This window comes from Salmo trutta, chromosome 12 (genome assembly GCF_901001165.1).
Source record: "Salmo trutta chromosome 12, fSalTru1.1, whole genome shotgun sequence".
Classification (NCBI taxonomy): Eukaryota; Metazoa; Chordata; class Actinopteri; order Salmoniformes; family Salmonidae; genus Salmo; species Salmo trutta.
The window spans coordinates 34,084,496-34,110,589 of NC_042968.1; the positions used below are offsets into that span (position 1 = coordinate 34,084,496).

The 26,094-nt window shown below is 41.4% G+C and overlaps 1 protein-coding gene across 5 annotated transcripts; it reads right to left on the reverse strand.

The window, feature by feature from the left end:
- Window positions 1-136: 136 nt before the first annotated feature.
- LOC115203410 (hepatoma-derived growth factor-related protein 3) lies at window positions 137-12,924 on the reverse strand. 5 transcript variants are annotated; one of them, XM_029768088.1, is made up of 8 exons: window positions 12,794-12,924; window positions 12,108-12,208; window positions 11,155-11,231; window positions 7,780-7,918; window positions 7,134-7,301; window positions 1,626-1,757; window positions 1,305-1,384; window positions 137-989 (listed from the first exon to the last, which is right to left on the reverse strand). In XM_029768088.1, exons 2-8 carry the CDS (start codon window positions 12,189-12,191, stop codon window positions 977-979), a joined length of 693 nt encoding a protein of 230 aa, XP_029623948.1. In that variant the 5' UTR covers window positions 12,192-12,208; window positions 12,794-12,924; the 3' UTR covers window positions 137-976. The 5 variants fall into 5 exon arrangements, with proteins under 5 accessions (XP_029623948.1, XP_029623949.1, XP_029623947.1 ...); XM_029768089.1 differs by lacking the exon at window positions 12,794-12,924 and having other exon boundaries at window positions 1,626-1,754; window positions 12,108-12,740; XM_029768087.1 differs by lacking the exon at window positions 12,794-12,924 and having other exon boundaries at window positions 12,108-12,731.
- Between the last annotated feature and the right edge of the window lie 13,170 nt (window positions 12,925-26,094).

Here is a 26,094-nt window from a genome sequence, read left to right on the forward strand (position 1 = left end):
GTAGTGCACAAAAGTATGCAGGTGGTAGGGTTCCATTTGGGATGCGGACGAGTAGTTAGCTAGATCAGTCAGGTAGAATACTGGCCCTATACTCTACAGCCAAAGTGAATATATAGATAGAGAGTTAGAGAGTCGGTTTGTGCACAACACTTCGTACATTTATCTATGTCTTTTTCCATTCATCTTTTGCGGGTTACATAAAAGAGAAACATACAGTGCTGAGTGATATGGATATGTTATACAGTCAGTTAAACACACATTTCAAATTTCCAGTAACTTTCCCCAAATTCTCAGGTTTCCCATGAATTCCAGTCTTATGACCACCGGATTTCCTGCTTATTCCCTCCTGATTGCAGGAATATTCCAACCAGGATTTCTGGAAAACTGGAAATTTTTGAAAATGTATTGGAATTTTGCAACCCTAAGCTAGTCCCTCCCCTTAAACCATTGTTTTATAAAAGCAAAACTTGTATGATCAGAACACTGCAATACCCAACATATATCAATCATCATAGACCACAAGGGAGTATATTATACTGTATATTCATAGAAGTTTTATCAAACATAGCTAACATGTTTACCTATATGACATCATTGATGGATTAATCAGATAGTGGAGGCTAAGGGTCAATATAAATATTGATTGATGCTTATTTTATTTACACTGTTTAGATATGAAATGTGGTGTTCTGATTTTGAAAGAGACGGGGACACAAGTGTGTGTGTATGTTGTTTTGAAGCTAGTTACTTTGGCTCTAGTCTAGCCTGGGCGTCTATTGGCTGAAGCAGAGTTGTACACATGTAGTGATATACTGTAGTGTTGTTTCTACATAGAGATAGACGTGAATCGCCCATTATAGGTAGTGCTAGAGGTGGTGATTATGGGAGTTTGACCATTCCAATATCACGTGACAGCAATATATATATATACCTTCCCTTCCCTCTGCAGCTGTCCACAGCACCTAATGTTCTTCTCTCAGCAACTGGTTCTGGAACAGAAGACATACAAATATTCTAATTGAAAAATATCCTATTAAACAATTAGAATACACATCAGAAACAAAAGTATCTGACAGTGACACAGGACACAATGAAGTGATATAATAATGCTGTTTGAATGATACAAGAGAATCAGAACAATTATTTTGCTACCATGCCCTAGTGTCAGTATTCATGCATTGAATGAACAAGATCTGCAACATTTTCACCTCCATTTTAATCTTTGCTAAATCAAATAAATTAGTAATCAAGTGTTGATCTTGCAACACTAACACTTTGCGGTACTAAGGAAGGAATAAACATACCTGTGACTGAAATGTGTCAGCAATGTCCTGTCAACTAGGGTCAATGTCACGCCAAGCATACAAACAGATCTGGGATCAGGCTACATCCACCATGGTTGGGGTCAATTCAAATTGAAGACAGTCAATTCAAGAAGTAGACTGAAATTCTGACTTAATTGTTGTAAAAATGTTATATTTTCAATAAACTGAAAAGGAGAACCTATTTATTTTAAATAAATAAAATGTAATTTTAAATTGAAATCCTTTCCTGATTTAACTGACTATAATTAAAATTGTCCCCAACCCTGACCCCCCCCCCCCCCCCACCCCCAGGCAGCTCACCTTGCTGTCGGCAGTGTTCTGGATGATGCCGTTATCGGGGTCTCCCCCCTCCGATCCGCTCTTCTGATCCTCCTCTTTCCCGTCCTCCAGATCGTCCTCTCCAGACGAGATCCTGGACAGCTTGGACGACTTCTGGGGACAACACACACAGATCAGCACTATTTATTTATTCAGTGAATGCAAAAAAATGTGGTGCATTGTTTTCTCCACCCCACAGGACATAGGGGGCTTGCTTTTATGCCCCATCGCTGGAGGTTGGCGGGGCATGGGCCGTGGCCAGTTATGAACCTATTGAGGACCACAACTTCCTGAGGACGTTGAAACCAGGGAGTTGTTGTGTGCAGGTAGTGATAAGGTGCTCATTTGTCAGAACAGCACTCATGCAACACTAAATGGACGTGCTTTGCTAGTGGATAGCTAGAGTCCATGATACTGTATCAATAACTATTTCATGCAATTTCAGATATGATTTGCTGTCTTGCAATATGTGGGAAACATAGAGTCTCATTGAACAATAAAGTAAGTACTTAATGAAGTTTACTGAATGCATCCATTATTCTTTGAACTGGACAATTCTTTTAATAATTTCTGGCCCCCAAAATGTTCTGTAGGTATCTGAAAAAGTGAGCATGGCTAATGATGTTTCAACCAATCCCCAGTCAGGCTTCATCAGATCTGCTCCCTGTTAGAATATCATAATGTATTAACATCCCTGTTAGAGTATCATAATGTATTAACATCCTGTTAGAGTATCATAATGTATTAACATCCTGTTAGAGTATCATAATGTATTAACATCCCTGTTAGAGTATCATAATGTATTAACATCCCTGTTAGAGTATCATAATGTATTAACATAGAGTATCATAATGTATTAACATCCCTGTTAGAGTATCATAATGTATTAACATCCTGTTAGAGTATCATAATGTATTAACATCCTGTTAGAGTATCATAATGTATTAACATCCTGTTAGAGTATCATAATGTATTAACATCCTGTTAGAGTATCATAATGTATTAACATCCCTGTTAGAGTATCATAATGTATTAACATCCTGTTAGAGTATCATAATGTATTAACATCCCTGTTAGAATATCATAATGTATTAACATCCTGTTAGAGTATCATAATGTATTAACATCCTGTTAGAGTATCATAATGTATTAACATCCTGTTAGAGTATCATAATGTATTAACATCCTGTTAGAGTATCATAATGTATTAACATCCCTGTTAGAGTATCATAATGTATTAACATCCCTGTTAGAGTATCATAATGTATTAACATCACTGTTAGAGTATCATAATGTATTAACATCCTGTTAGAGTATCATAATGTATTAACATCCCTGTTAGAGTATCATAATGTATTAACATCCTGTTAGAGTATCATAATGTATTAACATCCTGTTAGAGTATCATAATGTATTAACATCCCTGTTAGAGTATCATAATGTATTAACATCCTGTTAGAGTATCATAATGTATTAACATCCTGTTAGAGTATCATAATGTATTAACATCCCTGTTAGAGTATCATAATGTATTAACATCCTGTTAGAGTATCATAATGTATTAACATCCCTGTTAGAGTATCATAATGTATTAACATCCCTGTTAGAGTATCATAATGTATTAACATCCTGTTAGAGTATCATAATGTATTAACATCCTGTTAGAGTATCATAATGTATTAACATAACATCCCTGTTAGAGTATCATAATGTATTAACATCCTGTTAGAATCATCATGTATTAACATCCCTGTTAGAGTATCATAATGTATTAGCAATGAACCCTGAGACGGGATTGCTAGCAAGGCTTCAAAACATCAAAAATCTAATAATTTCAATTTCTCAAACAATCAACTATTTTACACCATTTAAAAGATAAACATCTCCTTAATCTAACCACATTGTTCGATTTTCAAAGAGGCTTTACGGCAAAAGCATAAAGTTAGATTATGTTAGGACAGTACATAGCCACAAAAGTACAAACATCCATTTTCAATTCAAGGTCAGGCGTCACCAAAAGCAGAAACCAGCTAAAATTATGCACCAACCTTTGACAATCTCCATCAGATGACACTCCTAGGACATTATGTTATACAATACATGCATTTTTTGTTCCATCAAGTTCATATTTATATCCAAAAACCGCATTTTACAGTAGCGGTGAAATTCTGATTTTTTTCTTCTCTGAAATGCTTCCGGTGAACAACGTTACAATTTTCAAAATTACTATTCGAAAACATTGGTAAATTATAATATTGTCATTCAAATAATTATAGTTTAACATTTCGTAAATGATACTGTCTTGCCAGATTTCAAAATAACTTTACTGGGAAATCACAAGTTGCAATAAACCAGGTGCTGTGCTAAGAACAATAAGCTAGCCTAATTAGCTTAGCATCATCTTGTAACCATGTAATATCAATAATACTATTGTCAATAATCCATTACCTTTGATTATCTTCATCCATTGGCAGTTCCAGGAATTCCAGGTCCACAACAAATGTGGTTTCTTTTGACAAAGTTCATAATTGATGTCCAAATAACTCCAAGTTGTTCCATGTTGTTAGCGCTTCGGTGGCTACTAAAAAGTAGTGCGGGGGGTGTGTGAAGTCACGGCAAAAAGTTAAAAAAATAATCTATTTATGTTTGTTCAAACATGTCAAACGTTGTTTAGCATCAATCTTTAGAGCCATTTTTAACGTGAAACATCAGTAATGTTTCAACCCGACTTCACCTGTGTCTAGAAAAACGTTTTTTAAAAATGTCTCGTGTCTCATGATTGCGCAGGTGCAGGCCATAATGGAAGTGACGACATCCCACGGACGTCAACTTCAATGCATTCTAATTTGCTCCCTGTTAATCATGGAAGCTTCAAACAACTTTATAAAGATCGCTGACATCTAGTGGAATCCGTAGGAGTTGCGAACTGAATCCTTTCTCACTATGGTATCTAATAAACAATGACACTAAATAGTACAGCCACAAAATTCTCATTTTTTTTTAAATCTATTTTTCTCAGGTTTTTGCCTGCAATATGAGTTTTGTTATACTTACAGACACCATTCAAACTGTTTTAGAAAATTCAGAGTGTTTTCTATCCGAATGTGTTAATAATATGCATATCCTAGCTTCTGAGTTGGTGTAGGAGGCAGTTAAAAATGGGCATGTATTTTTTTCAAAATTCTCAATACTGCCACCGTGGCCCGTAGAGGTTAAAGTATCATCATGTATTAACATCCTGTTAGAATATCATAATGTATTAACATCCCTGTTAGAGTATCATAATGTATTAACATCCTGTTAAGAGTATCATAATGTATTAACATCCTGTTAGAGTATCATAATGTATTAACATCCTGTTAGAGTATCATAATGTATTAACATCCCTGTTAGAGTATCATAATGTATTAACATCCTGTTAGAGTATCATAATGTATTAACATCCCTGTTAGAATATCATAATGTATTAACATCCTGTTAGAGTATCATAATGTATTAACATCCCTGTTAGAGTATCATAATGTATTAACATCCCTGTTAGAGTATCATAATGTATTAACATCCTGTTAGAGTATCATAATGTATTAACATCCTGTTAGAGTATCATAATGTATTAACATCCCTGTTAGAGTATCATAATGTATTAACATCCTGTTAGAGTATCATAATGTATTAACATCCTGTTAGAGTATCATAATGTATTAACATCCTGTTAGAGTATCATAATGTATTAACATCCCTGTTAGAGTATCATAATGTATTAACATCCTGTTAGAGTATCATAATGTATTAACATCCCTGTTAGAATATCATAATGTATTAACATCCTGTTAGAGTATCATAATGTATTAACATCCTGTTAGAGTATCATAATGTATTAACATCCTGTTAGAGTATCATAATGTATTAACATCCTGTTAGAGTATCATAATGTATTAACATCCCTGTTAGAATATCATAATGTATTAACATCCTGTTAGAGTATCATAATGTATTAACATCCTGTTAGAGTATCATAATGTATTAACATCCTGTTAGAGTATCATAATGTATTAACATCCTGTTAGAGTATCATAATGTATTAACATCCCTGTTAGAATATTATAATGTATTAACATCCTGTTAGAGTATCATAATGTATTAACATCCCTGTTAGAGTATCATAATGTATTAACATCCCTGTTAGAGTATCATAATGTATTAACATCCTGTTAGAGTATCATAATGTATTAACATCACTGTTAGAGTATCATAATGTATTAACATCCCTGTTAGAGTATCATAATGTATTAACATAACATCTGCTCTGCATAGCTCAGTTCAACTCTGTGTGTGATGCTGATCTGTTCAACTTTCACTACACCACACTACACATATAAAGAACACAGGTCAAATTCTATGTGTGCTTAAACAAAACAGCTGTATTTGCACTGAGAAACAAAACAGTAAAAGTATAGCCAGCACTTTGAAGGACAAAGCAAGAAAATGTTAATTTGTGTAATGCAAGCATGAGTTAGACTATTCCAATTTGAGAGGCTGAGGTCGGACTTCTGGAATGCTACATTCCATCGAATAGATGTGCGTAATAGAGCCCAGTTGCTAGGCAACAGTGGTTGCTAAGCGAGGACGGGGTGGAGGGGGCTGTGGGTGACTTTTTTCAGCCCAGGCCTCAATGGACACCACAGTAACATTACCTACAACCCCCCTGCCTCTGTATGGGCCCATAGGCTTTGTGTTGTCCTGATTAAGGAAATACCATTCAAATTGAACTATCAGCGTTTCTCAACCCTCCTAGTTCACTTCATAATCATTATTTATCAAGATATGCTGACGACTTGGAATGTAATGTATCAGTAGGCTTGTGATAGCCCCCCCTCCCCATTGCTCCCCTGAACATACGCACCTGCACTCTGACCTCTCACCTTTAACCTATAGGTTAGCTATAGCTCCGGAGAGACTAGAGATAGATCTCAATAGTCTCACGTGGCTTCCTCTCATCTTATCGTTTGCTTCATTTAGCTGACATTGCTAAACAGGGGAAGTCAGATACCTGGTTGGAAGGCATCCATCATATTGCTTTCACCTTGTCCGGTCAGTGCAGATGAAGGAGAGGAGGCAAGGAGAGGAAGCCTTTTGAAAGTTTTTAGAGGCACTTTAGAGATGCCCCTGAGATGGTTGGCAACCATCTCATGCAAAAAAAAAAAAAAAAACACGCCCAAGACCATTGTGACACTTATGTTAAGCCAGTTTTCTTCAACCCTATTCCTGGGTTCCCACAGGCTGTGCAGGCTTTTTTTAATAGCCCAGCAGTAACACAACTGACCAAACTAATCATCTATCAAGTCTTTGAACCAGGTGCGTTAAAGCTGGGTTGGAACAAACATCTGCACACCCTGGGTCTCCAGGACTATGGTTGAGTTCTACAGGTTTACAGTGTGATAGAGTGTAATAACAGGTTGAGTCTGATAACTAGTTTGTGATAACCTGTACCTTAGAGGAGGCGGTCTTTTTCCGTTTGGACCCGGCCCTGTCTTCCTTCAGTTTGCCTTTGTCATCTTCCACCTCCTCTATGGAATCTCTCTCCTCTCCTTCACTGCTCCCGTCTGCCACGTCTCCTCCTTCTCCCGCCGTCTTGGAAAAGCTCTGCTGCTGGATGGCCTGAGAACATAGAATAGAGTAGAATAGAATAGAGTACAACTTTGTCAACACAGAGTGGCAAATATACCTTTGGCTTCATAGTGACATGAGAAAAATCTACAGAACAATACAGTGAGCAGACACTATTCACTGATGTGCTATTGAGATCAACTGAGAAAATATTGAGAGCAAAACAATTAAAATAGAAGTCTCTTCTATAAGGAACTCTCCAGGAGAGGACTGCACCAAGGTCAAGCAGCAGCCCATAATATGTGGACACTGGACTATGACAAGCAGTTATGAGACATCAGCAACTAAGATACAACTCTTGTGTGTGTGTGTGTCCTTGTTGCTGATGGCTTAGAAGTTATTAGTTATGAGTTTGGCTTATAAGTTATAACTGGTATTCAGAATGCACTGTCCACATATCTTGATTACTTTTGTATACTTCTGTATGTGCCGGCTAATACACAAAAATGGACTGAGGAGCACGACGGACCTGATAGCCGGTGAATTTGACCCCTGCGTTGTTCTCGATCTCCCACAGACCCTCGTTGAAACCTTTCCTCTTGTTGGACTTGCCAAACTTGTCCTTGTACTCCTTGTATGGTAGGAGATCCCTGGGGCCCAGGAAGGCACTGTGGTGGGACAGAGATGGTGAGCAGTACTGCCAACATGACCAGAACCAAACCACTAACATTCATCTGTCATCACAAAAATGTAACTTACACTGAGTGTACAAAACATTCAGAACACCTCCATAATATTGAGTTGCACCCCCCCCCCCTTTCCCCTCAGAGCAGCCTCAACTCGTCGAGGTATGGACTCTACAAGGTGTTGAAAGTGTTCCACAGGGATGCTGTCCCATGTTGACTCCAATGTTTCCCACAGTTGTGTCAAGTTGGCTGGAAGTTCTTTGGGTGGTGGACCATTGTTGATACACACGGGAAACTGTTGAGCACGAAAAACCCACCAGCGTTGCAGTTCTTGACACAGAGCGGTGCGCCTGGCACCTACTACCATACCCCGTTCAAAGGCACTTAAATATTTTGTCTTGCCCATTCACCCTCTGAATGGCACACATACACAATCCATGTCTCAATTGTCTCAAGGCTTAAAAATCATTCTTTATCCTGTCTCCTCCCCTTCATCTACACTGATTGAAGTGGATTTAACAGGTGACATCAATAAGGGGTCATAGCTTTCACCTGGATTCACCTGGTCAGTCTATGTCATGTTAAGAGCAGGTGTTCTTAATGTTTTGTACACTCAGTATATGTACTACATATACTCCGTCATGTAACTTATATACTCAAGTTGTGCTACTGTTTTGTGAAGAGAGCGTTCATGTTTATAACTAGTGTGTGTGTGCGAACAATAAACATTTCACTATAAAGTACCCAAGTTAAGATAGTGTTATATTTAAGCAATGAGGCACAAGGGAGTGTAATAGGCCAATATACCACGGCTAAGGGCTGTTCTTAAGTACGACACAACACGGAGTGCCTGGATAAAGCCCTTAGCCATGGTATATTGGCCATATACCACAAACCCCTGAGGTGCCTTATTGCTATTATAAACTGGTTACCAACGTAATTAGAGCAGTAAAAATAAATATGTTGTCATACCCATGGTATACGGTCTGATATACCATGGCTGTCAATTAGCATTCAGGGCTCAAACCTTCCAGTTTATAATAGGCTATATTATCTGCTGATCACTATAATACAGTGTTATAACGGGCTCCCGAGTGGCGCAGTGGTCTAAGGCACTGAATCGCAGTGCTAGCTGTGCCACTAGGGATTCTGGGTCTGAGTTCAGGCTCTGCCACAGCTGGCCGCAACCAGGAGACCCATGAGGCGGCGCACAATTGGCCCAGCGTTGTCCGGGTTAGGGGAGGGTTTGGCTGGCAGGGATGTTCTTGTCCCATCGCGCACTAGCGACTCCTGTGGCGGGCCGAGCACAGTGCACGCTGACACGTGTTTTCTCCGACACATTGGTGCGGCTGGCTCCTGGGTTAAGTGGGCATTGTGTTAAGAAGCAGTGCGGCTTGGTTGGGTTGTGTTTCGACGCACGGCTCTCGACCTTCGCCTCTCCCGAGTCTGTACGGGAGTTGCAGTGATGAGACAAGACCGTAACTACCAATTGGATACCATGAAATTGGGGAGAGAAAGGGGTAAAAGTAACTAAAAAAAGTACAAAATATTTTTTTTATAACAGTGTAATATCATAGGCCTCAGTGTAATATCATAGGCCTCAGTGTAATATCATAGGCCTCAGTGTAATACCATAGGCCTCAGTGTAATATCATAGGCCTCAGTGTAATATCATAGGCCTCAGTGTAATATCATAGGCCTCAGTGTAATACCATAGGCCTCAGTGTAATATCATAGGCCTCAGTGTAATACCATAGACCTCAGTGTAATATCATAGGCCTCAGTGTAATACCATAGGCCTCAGTGTAATATCATAGGCCTCAGTGTAATACCATAGGCCTCAGTGTAATATCATAGGTCTCAGTGTAATATCATAGGCCTCAGTGTAATATCATAGGCCTCAGTGTAATATCATAGGTCTCAGTGTAATACCATAGGCCTCAGTGTAATATCATAGGCCTCAGTGTAATATCATAGGTCTCAGTATAATACCATAGGCCTCAGTGTAATATCATAGGTCTCAGTATAATACCATAGGCCTCAGTGTAATATCATAGGCCTCAGTGTAATATCATATGTCTCAGTATAATACTATAGGCCTCAGTGTAATATCATAGGCCTCAGTGTAATATCATAGGCCTCAGTGTAATACCATAGGCCTCAGTGTAATATCATAGGCCTCAGTGTAATACCATAGACCTCAGTGTAATACCATAGGCCTCAGTGTAATAACATAGGCCTCAGTGTAATATCATAGGCCTCAGTGTAATATCATATGTCTCAGTATAATACCATAGGCCTCAGTGTAATATCATAGGCCTCAGTGTAATATCATAGGCCTCAGTGTAATACCATAGGCCTCAGTGTAATATCATAGGCCTCAGTGTAATATCATATGTCTCAGTATAATACCATAGGCCTCAGTGTAATATCATAGGCCTCAGTGTAATATCATAGGCCTCAGTGTAATATCATAGACCTCGGTGTAATATCACAGACCTCAGTGTAATATCATAGGCCTCAGTGTAATATCATAGGCATCAGTGTAATATCATAGGCCTCAGTGTAATAACATAGGCCTCAGTGTAATACCATAGGCCTCAGTGTAATATCATAGGCCTCAGTGTAATATCATAGGCCTCAGTGTAATATCATAGGCCTCAGTGTAATATCATAGGCCTCAGTGTAATATCATAGACCTCAGTGTAATATTATAGGCCTCAGTGTAATATCATAGACCTCAGTGTAATATCATAGGCCTCAGTGTAATATCATAGGCCTCAGTGTAATACCATAGGCCTCAGTGTAATATCATAGACCTCAGTGTAATATCATAGGCCTCAGTGTAACACCATAGGCCTCAGTGTAATATCATAGGCCTCAGTGTAATATCATAGACCTCAGTGTAATATCATAGGCCTCAGTGTAATATCATAGGCCTCAGTGTAATATCATAGACCTCAGTGTAATATCATAGACCTCAGTGTAATATCATAGACCTCAGTGTAACACCATAGGCCTCAGTGTAATAACATAGGCCACAGGAGATGCTTTTGGTAATATGCTTATCAACAACAAAGTTGCAAAGAAAAGGTGTGCATGTGTCCCAAATATTCCCTATGTAGTGCACTACTTACCCCATTGGGCTCCGGTCAAAGGTAGTGCACTATATAGGGAATAGGGTGCCATTTGGGACATAATAGTAGTGTGTTGCTTACGTTTCATGCGTGCCGAAGAAAAATATGGGATATTTATTAGCAGGTGGCTTGACAGCTCCCTCTGGAAGTTCATCAATCTAATGGGGGGGGGGGGGGGGGGGTGATGTAAAGAGTGAGAGAGAGAGAGAGAGAGAGAGAGAGTGATGTAGAGAGTGAGAGAGACTGTTATAACACTCAAGTCAGATGTATCTGTTCATGGGATCTCAAAAATGAACCCATAATACAAACTGCAACAGTGTATGTGAACTGCATTGTTAACACACTTTAATATTTCAGTAAACAGTATTATCATATCTTCAATGCTGTATGTTGGCTACATATTCCAAACAACAGAAGTGTAAAGTGTCAGTATCTTGAAACAATGTTGCAGATGCTAAAACACTTGAGGCCAACAGCGTAATCAGAAGCTTACAATGTAACATTGTTGTTGGAAAGGGCTCACACTCACCCGGTTACCTCAGGTCAAGTCTGACTGACTGTAAAGGCTAGCTCTAGTAGGCTATACCAAATCGGCGAGTTGCTACAGTAGCTAATTACTCTATAGGCCTATACAATTACAACCGCTTTGTATTCAAGGGAATTTGTGGACTGTGGAAAATGAAAAGTAAAAACAGTACGTAAGGAAGAGACGGATTCAAAAATAGACGTAGTAGCACACCATTCAATAGCGCCCTCATTTCCTGACTGGGAAACACAGGGAAAATGTAAAGGATGGTAAACATAAGAATGACTGGTTATTGTGGTTTGCAGCGTATCAAAATAGCGAGCAGCAATAGCTGTGTATGTGATGAAGGCAGGCACACTGTGAACTGAGCACTTTGCTGCGAAACACAAACACGCAAGGTGAAGAAGGTGGCGGCAAGAGCCCATCGCATATATCCCAAAGCATCGGCGGTATTGTCTCAGGCAACCCCGCCTCCCTGCTTTTCAGCTCGGCTGCATCACCTACTCACCCTCGCTGGCCAGTGTGGGTATCCCTTCATCTTCGCAAAAACCAAATCTCCTGCCTTGTACTCCCGTGGCCGTGGACGAGCCATAATGACTGTGTGCCGGCCTACCACAATTTGAGATGAAAATAAATGAAGGTGTTTTAGTTCGGCCCTCAACAGAGATGGGAATTATCGACCATCAATGTTTTGATAGCAAGACTGCAGTTTACACGTAAATAAATAATTAAAGCAAAGGATAAGGCCTGGAAACGGTGCCTCATGCACAAAAATGTGTAGATCAGCGCAAGAATACAGGTACAAAACCTAAATCCCAACGTCGAGAAGCTGTCACTGTAGTCCTTAGAGAGTGTTAATAATAATAATAATTTAAAAAACGTCCTCAATAGTGGATGTATTCATTTAAAAAGGACAGCGGCATGGAGAACATGGACTCTCACCAAAATTAGGCTACTCCTCAAATAGAGACAGAAAATATGGGTAATTCCTAGACTACATGACCAATTTCTTGCCTGTCCTTGCAAAGAGGCACAATTTAAAATGCAGTATTGTTTTCAATAACAGCCTACATTTTGAGTAGCCTGCAGGCTACTTAAATATGCTAAATAAATTATGGCAGAAAATAGGTCTGCCAGTGACATAGGTGTCAAACTAACCCTAATACTGCCAAAGTATATGCAGCAATATACTACCTTGTGAAAAGAACACCGCGATTAAAGAGTCTGTAAGGAACTTTTGCTTCTGGGGGAGCTATTGATCCAAAAGGGGCCACTTAAAGAAATTCTGCCCAGATTATCTCATTGGATAGAAAGGGGCACACCTTCCCATGAACATGAGCAAAAGATACAGTATATAGAGTGCCACAGTATGAGTCATAATACCCATGAAACCTAGCGTTCAAACAGGGAAATGGCTCCAACAAGTTCCCCACCATTTCTTTTTCCCTTGGGGGTATTTAGAAACACTTAAAATAAGGGCTGTGTAAATTTCTCTAGGACAAGGTGACTGTTATCAATATATTTGCCTGTATTTACCCCCCACAATTGAAACGCTAATTAGCTGCTAATGCGGCTATCATAAAGAACTACAAATGCCAAAAAGGTACGAATCTCTGGATTAACAATCTAATGTTAGCTAAGTGTAGTCATGAATAATTTAGCTACATTTCTTTAAATGGACAATTCTTTGAACTGTCTTGTGCAAATTTTAAATTGACACAATACCTATTAGCAAAGGTGTCATCTAGAAATGACATGCAGGAGCTTGCTGGGATTTGTAATCTTGCATGACTTCTACTTTGATGCTAATTAGCATGTTCAAATCTGAGAGGAAATAGAGCCGAATAAATATATTGATAAAAGTCACCTTGTCCGAGAGAGATTTACATGGTTATCAAAACATCACGCCAGGGTAAGCCTCCACAAAACACAACCCTTCTTTTAAGTGTTTCTAACATCCCCTATGGAAAAAATGAATGGTGGAAAAACGATTGGACCCATTTCCCAGTTTGACCACTATGTTTTATGGGTATTATGACACCTCCACTGTGGGGCTCTACTGTTAGCATAAATATTCAGATTTTATGAGTTAATGAACCATGCAGACAATACTAAGGCCAAAATGTAAGGTTCACATTTAGCCAGCAACTTCTGTATAGCCTCTTTTAACAGATTGATTGCATTTATCTGATTCAGGGGCCTGTTTTTATTTTTTTATTCCAGATTAAAATGATCCTGTGATTAGTTTTGGTTTTTGGTTAAAGCATATATTGTGCTTCGGATTTAGGCCTATTCTGAATGGTTTAAGTGCTATAAAGAAAAGTGTTTATATGTAGAGTTTACAATGAACTATAACATATGTCCACATAGGTTGTGTTTAATGGGGAAGGCACACGTACATCTAGCCATATAAAGATTAAGAGAGGAAGTCCCACTCATCGAAAGATGTTCACTACAATCCAAGGTTGCATAAATTCATGTTCAAACTCAAGAGGAAAATCTGAATCATGTGCATATATGTTTCAACCAGCAGATGGTAGTAAAACCTAAGCAATGCCAGAGAACCAAACCCTCATGGACAGCCAGGGCAGTTTCCCAGGGGAGTTTCAGTTCCATTTGCTACGTTGCGTGACGGTTTGTACTGAACGACACGTTTCCCCAAAACGTTCGTCAACTTTCTTGAACAGACTTTGAGGTATATTTGCTCAGTTTGGTGGGTGTATCGGAGTGTGGCTTGAAACAATGAGTGACGTATGTCTATTTAAAGGGCAGCCGTGCATTTTGAACCCACAACCCAACCACAACCCACTGGCCATACACAACAGCGCCGTTTCCGTTTAATTGAACGTTGCACTCCGTTTTTTTATACTGAACGCAGCCCAAATGATACCGGCGTGGTTCCCGGACACAGATTAAGCACAGTCAAAGATTGTCTATTATATTGACAAGATAGTTGATTGACCACTCTAACAATGGAAATACATGTCCTCAAATATGGAATGCAGGTAGGCAGGAGGCGAGATCTGGTGGGACCATTCTAGCCAATGAGAGGGCAGATATGTGTGCACACAGTCAATAGAGATAGAGGGAAACTGAGTTGCACTTCCTATCCTCCTGCCCAATGAATGACCATATTAGAGACACATATTTCCCTCAGATTACACAGATCCACAAAGAATTCGAAAACAAACCAGATTTTGATAAACTCCCATATCTACTTGGTGAAATACCAGTGTGCCATCATAGCAGCATGATTTATGACCTGTTGCCTCAAGAAAAGGTCAACCAGTGAAGAACAAACACCATTGTAAATACAACCCATATTTATGCTTATTTATTTTCACTTTTGTACTTTAACCATTTGTACATCGTCACAACACTGTATATATACATAATATGACATTTGTAATGTCTTTATTCTTTTGGAACTTCTGTGAGTGTAATGTTTACTGTTCATTTTTATTGTTTATTTCACTTGTGTATATTATCTACTTCACCTGCTTTGGCAATGTTAAGATGTTTCCCATGTCAATAAAGCCCCTTGAATTGAATTGAATTGAGAGATAGAGGACTCATCTTTGTATCTGTGCCATTATAGCGTCTGTGACAGCATGGGCAGCATCATTGAGGCTATCTTCATTTTAAAGTACTCAGTTTTCTTCTTCTTCATTGGCTGATTGCTCCCAACTCATAGGAATCCCCACCCATTTGACTAATTCAAAATGGTTGAAGCCCTCAATGGCAATGGCCATGTCAAAACAAGGTATATCTATGACGAGTCCTGTATCTATCTCTATGACAACAGGCACAATTCTGATATAAAGTTGTTTTTCTTAAAGTTGCCGAAATGCCACGTGCGTCCACTTATATCAGTGCATTCCTCGTAACAACCTAACCATTACAAAACATATATTCGATCAAATAAGCCAAACAAAGCTAAATATACATATATTTTTTAACCAAACTCGGCACTCTCTCATTGACCCCCATACAAATATGTCTCACTTCGTGGGTTTATTTTTCATGGAGAGATTTTGGGCAGAGTAAAACCTCTCATGTCTCCTCTTCCTCTCTGACATAGTCCTGGACCAACCCTGGAAGTGTTGTTTAGTCCATAACTAGGTGTAAACTGTGACTGTGAAAACGGCTCCAAATGTTTAGCTTTATACTGAACAAAAATATTTTCGCAACATGCAACAAAAAACATCAGTCAATTGAAATCAATTCATTAGGCCCTAATCTATGGATTTCACATGACTGGGTAGGGGCCTAGCCAGTCAGAATGAGTTCTTCCCCACAAAAGGGCTTTATTACAGACAGAAATACTCCTCAGATTCATCAGCTGTCCGGGGGGCTGGTCTCAGACGATCATGCTGTTTAATCAGCTTTCTTGATATGCCACACCTGTCAGGTGGATCGATTATCTTGGTAAAGGAGAAATGCTCACTAACAGGGATGTAAACAAATTTGTGCACAAAAACATAGAGAAATAAGATTTTTGTGCGTATGGAACATTTCTGGGATCTTTTATTTCAGCTCATGATACATGGGACCAACTCTTTACATTTGTGTTTATATTTTTGTTCAGTGTAGTATATCCCATTAAGCCTAACACATATACTGTATACCACATTCAATATTTTTGTTAATGGTTTACACTTGATAATTTAATCAAATATTTTGTTCCATGTTGTGTATGGTACATATATCAAGACTTAAGTTAGTAAAATATTTTGGTAAGGCTCTTGGTAGGCTATAAACTGGTTAAGGTAGTCATACTGGAAAGTGGAAATAATAAAAGATAAAAAGAAAAAAATAACATCAAAGGTGTTTTAATCTATTTGGGTTCAAAATGATTTTCCTCAAAATACGTGTTAACATGTGGATCCTTTGGATCAGGTGTTGTTACATAATAATACATTGAATTATAGGACCTCTATAGTGACAGTCTGATAAGGGTTGTCATTATAAAAAATAATACAACATTATGTCATTTGGTGATTATCAATGTAAAGCCATTTTCACAAAGAAGACAGTATTTTACCTTTAAAAAGAAGGTTATTACTATATGACCTCTATTCAAACAGATCGTTATTTGTTTGTTTTTCGCAGCTATACCCCTTTTTATACATATTAGTGCATACTGGCACACTGGGAGGGGTGGGAAGTGGGGTTGTTGTTCATCCACAAGGGCTGTTTGCAATTCATACTAGGTTGGTGCTAAACCATATGGAGTTGTTAAAGGTCAATATCAAATCATTTCTGGGTAACAATTAAGTACCTTACTGTGATTGTCTTCAATTAAAATGATAAAAAAAAGAAACAAAAATAGCTTCTTAGGAAAGAGCAATTTCTCAAGCAAGAATTTTGCTAGGACTGTCTGGAGTTTTCTGAGTGGTGAGGGGAAAACTGAAAATGATCTGTTATTGGCAGAGATGTTTGGAACTCTCTTCATTGCCGGTCTATTAACTAATTTACCGCCTGGTGATGTCACCAGGCAGGTCAAAACACCATCCCACCAAAACAGGCAGAAATTTCAGGCGGTCTTTTCAAACAGCTTTTACACTACCAGGGCATTATCACCATTTTCACAATTTCACAGTATTATTCCAATCTCATAGTGTGTCAAACTGTGTTTTTAGTGGTCAAAATGTGCCATGTGTTTTACCCCCTACCCCTTTCAAATATACTAAAAAGGTTACATTCATTTTTTTTATTTTGTTGGCATTACATATTTTTATTTCCTACATACAAAAGTGGCCTACTTACTCCTAATACACACGTTTTAGAATCCTTTATCTAAAAACACTATCAATGTCTGACATTGAATTGCTGTCTTTTTACTCTCACTGTTCTGCTGTAGGTCTTCACTAGAGGACAGAGAATATGGTGCTATCCCTGAGACAGAGTGGGTGATGTAAGTTGTCCAGCACTCCAAAATGTTCCTTCTTCCTGTCTCCCCCCTCCTCCCACACCTCCCCAGACTAGAGTATTAGTAGGAACAAAAGTCATCTGCTGTCCATCTGGCTGCAGTGCCGGGGCGGTAATACCCCCTCATATTCAACAGCTTCCCAAGCCCCTGTGGACAATCAATTTTACCCTCTGCCTCTCCCTCCTCCTTTCTCCCCCTCTCCCTCTCCCTCTTCCTGCCCTCCTCCTTTCTCCCCCTCTCCCTCTCCCTGCCCTCCTCCTTTCTCCCCCTCTCCCTCTCCCTCTCCCTACCCTCCTCCTTTCTCCCCTCTCCCTCTCCCTGCGCCCCTCCTTTCTCCCCCTCTCCCTCTCCCTGCCATCCTCCTTTCTCCCCCTCTCCCTGCCCTCCTCTTTTCTCTCCCTCTCCCTGCCCTCCTCCTTTCTCCCCCTCTCCCTGCCATCCTCCTTTCTCCTCCTCTCCCTCTCCCTGCCATCCTCCTGTATCCCCCTCTCCCTCTCCCTGCCCTCCTCCTTTCTCCCCCTCTCCCTCTCCCTGCCCTCCTCCTTTCTCCCCCTCTCCCTCTCTCTGCCATCCTCCTTTCTCCCCCTCTCCCTGCCCTCCTCCTTTCTCCCACTCTCCCTCTCCCTGCCCTCCTCCCTTTCTCCCCCTCTCCCTGCCATCCTCCTTTCTCCCCCTCTCCCTCTCCATGCCCTCCTCCTTTCTCCCCTCTCCCTCTCCCTGCCCTCCTCCTTTCTCCCATTCTCCCTCTCCATGCCCTCCTCCTTTCTCCTCCTCTCCCTCTCCCTGCCCTCCTCCTTTCTCCCCCTCTCCCTGCCCTCCTCCTTTCTCCCCCTCTCCCTCTCCCTCTTCCTGCCCTCCTCCTTTCTCCCCCTCTCCCTCTCCTGCCCTCCTCCTTTCTCCCCCTCTCCCTCTCCCTGCCCTCCCTCCTTTCTCCCCCTCTCCCTCTCGCTGCCCTCCTCCTTTCTCCCCTCTCCCTCTCCCTGCCATCCTCCTTTTTCCCCTCTCCCTGCCCTCCTCCTTTCTCCCCCTCTCCCTCTCCCTGCCCTCCTCCTTTCTCCCCCTCTCCCTCTCCCTGCCCTCATCCTTTCTCCCCCTTTCCCTCTCCCTGCCCTCCTCCTTTCTCCCCCTCTCCCTCTCCCTGCGCTCCTCCTTTCTCCCCCCTCTCCCTCTCCCTGCCCTCCTCCTTTCTCCCCCTCTCCCTGCCCTCCTCCTTTCTCCCCCTCTCCCTCTCCCTGCCATCCTCCTTTCTCCCCCTCTCCCTCTCCCTGCCATCCTCCTTTCTCCCCCTCTCCCTCTCCATGCCCTCCTCCTTTCTCCCCCTCTCCCTGCCCTCCTCCTTTCTCCCCTTCTCCCTCTCCATGCCCTCCTCCTTTCTCCTCCTCTCCCTCTCCCTGCCCTCCTCCTTTCTCCCCCTCTCCCTGCCCTCCTCCTTTCTCCCCCTCTCCCTCTCCCTGCCCTCCTCCTTTCTCCCCCTCTCCCTCTCCCTGCCCTCCTCCTTTTTCACCCTCTCCCTGCCCTCCTCCTTTCTCCCCCTCTCCCTCTCCCTGCCCTCCTCCTTTCTCTCCCTCTCCCTGCCCTCCTCCTTTCTCCCCCTCTCCCTCTCCCTGCCCTCCTCCTTTCTCCCCCTCTCCCTCTCCCTGCCCTCATCCTTTCTCCCCCTCTCCCTCTCCCTCTCCCTGCCCTCCTCCTTTCTCCCCCTCTCCCTCTCCCTGCGCTCCTCCTTTCTCCCCCTCTCCCTCTCCCTGCCCTCCTCCTTTCTCCCCCTCTCCCTGCCCTCCTCCTTTCTCCCCCCTCTCCCTCTCCCTGCCCTCCTCCTTTCTCCCCCCTCTCCCTCTCCCTGCCATCCTCCTTTCTCCCCCTCTCCCTGCCCTCCTCCTTTCTCCCCCTCTCCCTCCCTCTCCCTGCCATCCTCCTTTCTCCCCCTCTCCCTGCCATCCTCCTTTCTCCCCCTCTCCCTCTCCCTGCCCTCCTCCTTTCTCCCCCTCTCCCTCTCCCTGCCATCCTCCTTTCTCCCCCTCTCCCTCTCCCCTGCCATCCCCCTTTCTCCCCCTCTCCCTCTCCCTCTCCCTGCCCTCCTCCTTTCTCCCCCTCTCCCTCTCCCTGCCCTCCTCCTTTCTCCCCCTCTCCCTCTCCCTCTCCCTGCCCTCCTCCTTTCTCCCCCTCTCCCTTCCCTCCTCCACCTCTCGTCTCCCCGCACTCCTCCATAGCCCAAGACTGTGAGGTGGGATCTAATGTCAGTGCCCCCAGAAAGATCTCCCCCTCTCTCTCTCTGGAACATGTGAGGCTCAAAAGCAGCAGCAGTACTCATGAGGGTCTGTTGTTACAGTGGTTGGACTCATAGTGGTGTAGTAGGCTATAGAGCTGAAGAGAGAAGGGAGAAGACTATAATCTAATCACAGGAGACTGCTGAACGGCTCATAATACTGTCCGGAACATAGAAACCACGTGTTTGATGTATTCGATACCTTTCCACTTATTCCGCTCCAGCCATTACCACAAACCTGTCCTCCCCAATTAAGATGCCACCAACCTCCTATGAATCTAATGTAGAAAAAATATGTTGATTTGGTAAACAACAGTTATCTGTAGTTGTCAGTCATGCGTACTATTAACTTTTCTTCTTCTAATAAATCATTATTTGGGAGCATACGTCTCTTTGTGGATATGGTTTCTGCTGCAGTGGTTCCTAAACTTATTTTGTGCCATGATTCATCACCTGAAGCTGATGCCAAATTTTCATTCCAACCTCAAGATAAACAGAACAATGTTTCTAGCTATACCGCCTAACCTTCGGTTGCGACTCAGTAGGAATTGGCTGCGATCCACCAGTGGGTTACATCCCACCAGTTGGGAACACAGGATACCAGAAACAAAGATTCCTCCTCAGGCTATGTAGCCAACGAATATTACTCCATCACCACTTAAAAAGTTGGATACAAATGTTTAAATTCTGCTGTGAACAGTGTGTGGAGGGAAATGAACAAGTTATCCACCTCCTACAAGGTTTTCTATGGTTACTGTCGCCTACATACAGTGCACTGAGGGGACGGAAATAACCGTCGCACCCCCTTTGAGTGGTACTACATTCCCACACCAGCAATAAAGGATAGAGGCACTTGTCGGAACTGGGCTTTTCAGCAGCAGCCAAGTGGTAATGGCCAGCTCTGTGTAAAACATGTAAATGGAAGCTGTGGGTTGACTGAAAATGAAAAGTTACGCAAGCAGCGCTTTCATCCTCTGTTTTGCAGCATTAGTTTTAACGTACACTTTGTTTCGTTGCGCAACAGATTCATCCTCCTCACCTGGGGGTGTGGACGTACCGGAACTACTCCTACCACCAGAACTACTCCTACCACCAGAACTACTCCTACCACCAGAACTACTCCTACAATCAGAACTACTCCTACCATCAGAACTACTCCTACCACCAGCACTACTCCTACCATCAGAACTACTCCTACCATCAGAACTACTCCTACCATCAGAACTATTCCTACAATCAGAACTACTCCTACCACCAGAACTACTCCTACAATCAGAACTCCTCCTACCATCAGAACTACTAATACCATCAGAACTTCTCCTGCCATCAGAACTACTCCTACCACCAGAACTACTCCTACCACCATAACTACTCCTACCATCAGAACTACTAATACCATCAGAACTACTCCTACCACCAGAACTACTCCTACAATCAGAACTACTAATACCATCAGAACTACTCCTACCATCAGAACTATTACTCCTACCACCAGGATTACTCCTACCATCAGAACTACTACACCTACCACCGGAACTACTCCTACTGTACCACCAGAACTACTACTCCTACCACCAGCACTACTCCTACCACCAGAATTACTCCTACCACCAGATCTACTCCTACCATCAGAACTATTCCTACAATCAGAACTACTCCTACCACCAGAACTACTCCTACAATCAGAACTCCTCCTACCATCAGAACTTCTCCTGCCATCAGAACTACTCCTACCATCAGAACTACTCCTACCATCAGAACTACTCCTACCACCAGAACTTCTCCTGCCATCAGAACTACTCCTACAATCAGAACTACTAATACCATCAGAACTACTCCTACCACCAGAACTACTCCTACCACCAGCACTACTCCTACCATCAGAACTACTCCTACCATCAGAACTACTCCTACCACCAGAACTTCTCCTGCCATCAGAACTACTCCTACCACCAGAACTACTCCTACCACCATAACTACTCCTACCATCAGAACTACTAATACCATCAGAACTACTCCTACCACCAGAACTACTCCTACAATCAGAACTACTAATACCATCAGAACTACTCCTACCATCAGAACTATTACTCCTACCACCAGGATTACTCCTACCATCAGAACTACTCCTACCACCAGCACTACTCCTACCATCAGAACTACTCCTACCATCAGAACTACTCCTACCATCAGAACTATTCCTACAATCAGAACTACTCCTACCACCAGAACTACTCCTACAATCAGAACTCCTCCTACCATCAGAACTACTAATACCATCAGAACTTCTCCTGCCATCAGAACTACTCCTACCACCAGAACTACTCCTACCACCATAACTACTCCTACCATCAGAACTACTAATACCATCAGAACTACTCCTACCACCAGAACTACTCCTACAATCAGAACTACTAATACCATCAGAACTACTCCTACCATCAGAACTATTACTCCTACCACCAGGATTACTCCTACCATCAGAACTACTACACCTACCACCGGAACTACTCCTACTGTACCACCAGAACTACTACTCCTACCACCAGCACTACTCCTACCACCAGAATTACTCCTACCACCAGATCTACTCCTACCATCAGAACTATTCCTACAATCAGAACTACTCCTACCACCAGAACTACTCCTACAATCAGAACTCCTCCTACCATCAGAACTTCTCCTGCCATCAGAACTACTCCTACCATCAGAACTACTCCTACCATCAGAACTACTCCTACCACCAGAACTTCTCCTGCCATCAGAACTACTCCTACAATCAGAACTACTAATACCATCAGAACTACTCCTACCACCAGAACTACTCCTACCACCAGCACTACTCCTACCATCAGAACTACTCCTACCATCAGAACTACTCCTACCACCAGAACTTCTCCTGCCATCAGAACTACTCCTACCACCAGAACTACTCCTACCACCATAACTACTCCTACCATCAGAACTACTAATACCATCAGAACTACTCCTACCACCAGAACTACTCCTACAATCAGAACTACTAATACCATCAGAACTACTCCTACCATCAGAACTATTACTCCTACCACCAGGATTACTCCTACCATCAGAACTACTACTCCTACCACCGGAACTACTCCTACTGTACCACCAGAACTACTACTCCTACCACCAGAACTACTCCTACCACCAGAATTACTCCTACCACCAGATCTACTCCTACCATCAGCACTACTCCTACCACCAGAACTACTCCTACCACTGGAACTACTCCTACAATCAGCACTATATTCCTACTACCAGAACAAACTGCTACCACCAGAACTACTCCTACCATCAGCACTACTCCTACCATCAGAAATACTCTTACCACCAGAACTATTACTCCTACCACCATAACTACTCCTACAATCAGAACTACTAATACCATCAGAACTACTCCTACCACCAGAACTACTCCTACCATCAGAACTACTAATACCATCAGAACTACTCCTACCACCAGAACTACTCCTACCATCAGCACTACTCCTACCATCAGAACTACTCCTACCATCAGAACTACAGACAGCAGGCATAAGGTTATTAGGGAAGTTTTATTTATTTAACTAGGCAAGTCAGTTAAGAAGAAATTCTTATTTTCAATGACAGCCTAGGAACAGTGGGTTAACTGCCTTGTTCAGGGGAAGAACGACAGATTTTTACCTTGTCAGCTCAGAGATTTGATCTTGCAACCTTTCGGTTACTAGTTCAATGCTCTAACCACTAGCCTACCTGCCACCCCAAGTTAAGGTCAGGGTTAGGTTAAAAATCCCATTTTAAGAAGATCAATTGTAGAAATAGGCAGGGTTTATGACTTTGTGGCTGTAGTAACTAGTGACGACCCCTCAGAATCAATAACAACACACTGCACGGTGACCTCACAACAGTGATTCTTTTTTTATTTCACCTTTTATTTAACTAGGCAAGTCAGTTAAGAACAAAATTCCTTATATAGTGCACTACTTTTGACCAAAGTAGTGCACTACGTAGGGAAAATAATGCTATTTGGGACACATTCGGTGTTCTACCTGGTATGGAACACTAGTAGGCCGTAGGAGATAGACGGGGGCACAAAACGAGAGAAAACACTTCGAAACAGAAGAGGTCCAACAAGAACACTCATTTCATTTGTACCGTTTAAAAGCGTTTTCTGTTTCTTGCCTACTGAACATGATTCTACTATGGAGTCATTTCTATTATGTAGTTATGTATAAAACAAATACTCCTGTAAGTGTAGCTTTTATATAATTGAGAATGAAGTAGTGTTTTTTAATTCCCAGCACCACAAAGAGAAGACAATGTAATAACGATGTGTTAATATTAGTAGAAATTGGCACTGAAAATATTGTGGATAAAGCAGATTCATATTTTGTTACAGGTGGCTAATCTTATGATAGTATTTACTTTAAGAAAACGAAATAGATAAATATTATGAAATGAGACCAAAGCGTGCTAACAGATATGGCTTTTTATTGAGTAGGAACGAATATTGTAACATTAAATCAAAAAACACATGGTTTATTTTTACAAATCCATACAACTTCACAAAGAAATTGATATTTTATCTAGCTCAATGTAATTAAATACATAAGGTCAAATACACACTGAGTGTACAAAACATTATGACAGACTGACCAGGTGAATCCAGGTGAAAGCTATGATCCCTTATTAATGTCACTTGTTAAATCCACTTCAATCAGTGTAGATGAAGGGGAGGAGACAGGATAAAGAAGGATTTTTAAGCCTTGAGACAATCGAGACATGGATTGTACATGTGTGCCATTCAGAGGGTGAATGGTCGAGACAAAATATTTAAGTGCCTTTGAGCGGTGTATGGTGGTAGGTGCCAGGCACACCGGTTTGAGTGTGTCAAGAACTGCAACGCTGATGGGTTTTTCACGCTCAACAGTTTCCTATGTGCATCAAGAAGGGTCCATCACCCGAAGGACATCCAGCCAACTTTACACAACTCTGGGAAGAATTGAAGTTAACATGGGCCAGCATCCCTGTGGAAAGCTTTCGACACCATGTAGAGTCCATGCCCGACAGATTGAGGCTGTTCTAAGAGCAAAAGAGGGGGGTGAAACTCAATATTAGGAAGGTTTTTTAACGTTTGTACACTCAGTGTATATGCAGAATACCTAAACCAAAAAACTATTATGAAATAATACAAGAACGTAACTTTGGACATCTTTTTCCTCCCAATAAACATCTCTTAAGATGCAGAATGAGTCCAGTAAAATTAGCATATTTGATACAGTATACGTGTTTTGGTTTCTTTTAGATTACAAATGACTATTCACAAAATATACAATTCAATAATTATTTAGGTACCATATGTTTTGAAGGGTGTGCGTGGACATTGGGCCCTGGCTACTTATCTTTCAGTTAGGTTTTGATTTTCTCAGTGTTTGACTTGTTCACAGTACAATATCATATGATCCAACTCTTGGAGAAAATGACTGTCTGTCTGTATGTCTAGAATGATGCCCTCACCCACTCTAGTGCACAAGATGTGATCAGATTTGATTACAAAAGACCATGAAAATATATAAAAGTTCTTCCAATAAATGTTTTCTTCCAAGAGTTGTAATAGCTTTTTAAGAGCCCAAGTCTGAATACTGCTTTTTCTGTGATGTGTTTTCATATAAGAGCGTCAAGAGAAGGCTGTTTTAATACTGCAAGCCTCAAATATACAGTGTCCATATTAGGACAGCCTCAATCTCGGCCCAAGACTGAGGCTATCCTAATAGGGACACCGTACTGCATGAGACGGTTGGATTCGTATGCACCTCGGGACTGAGAAATCTTTGGTCAACGTTATCACGCTAGCATAATGCAACATCCAGAAACAGCAACGATAGGAGAGGAACAGAACCACACATACAACATCAAACAATAACTTATATCGATCAAGTTCACAATACTTAGAAAATGTTATTTTTTTTTTAAACAAAGATCTTTACAGACCACAAAGAAACTAACATACGCCACACTTCTAGAATGTCACAGACGCTTTTGATTGGAACGATACGTGTAAACTCACAGGGAAAGTCGACGATAACTACCAAGAAGAACACCGAAAATATTTTACTTGTTATAGTTGATAACCAGTGGTGTAAAGTACTTGTGTAAAAATACTTTAAAGTTCTACTTAAGTAGTTTTTTGGGGTATCTGTACCTTACTATTTATATTTTTGACAACTTTTACTTTTAATTCACTACATTCCTAAAGAAAATAATGTACTTTTTACTCCATACATTTTCCCTGACACC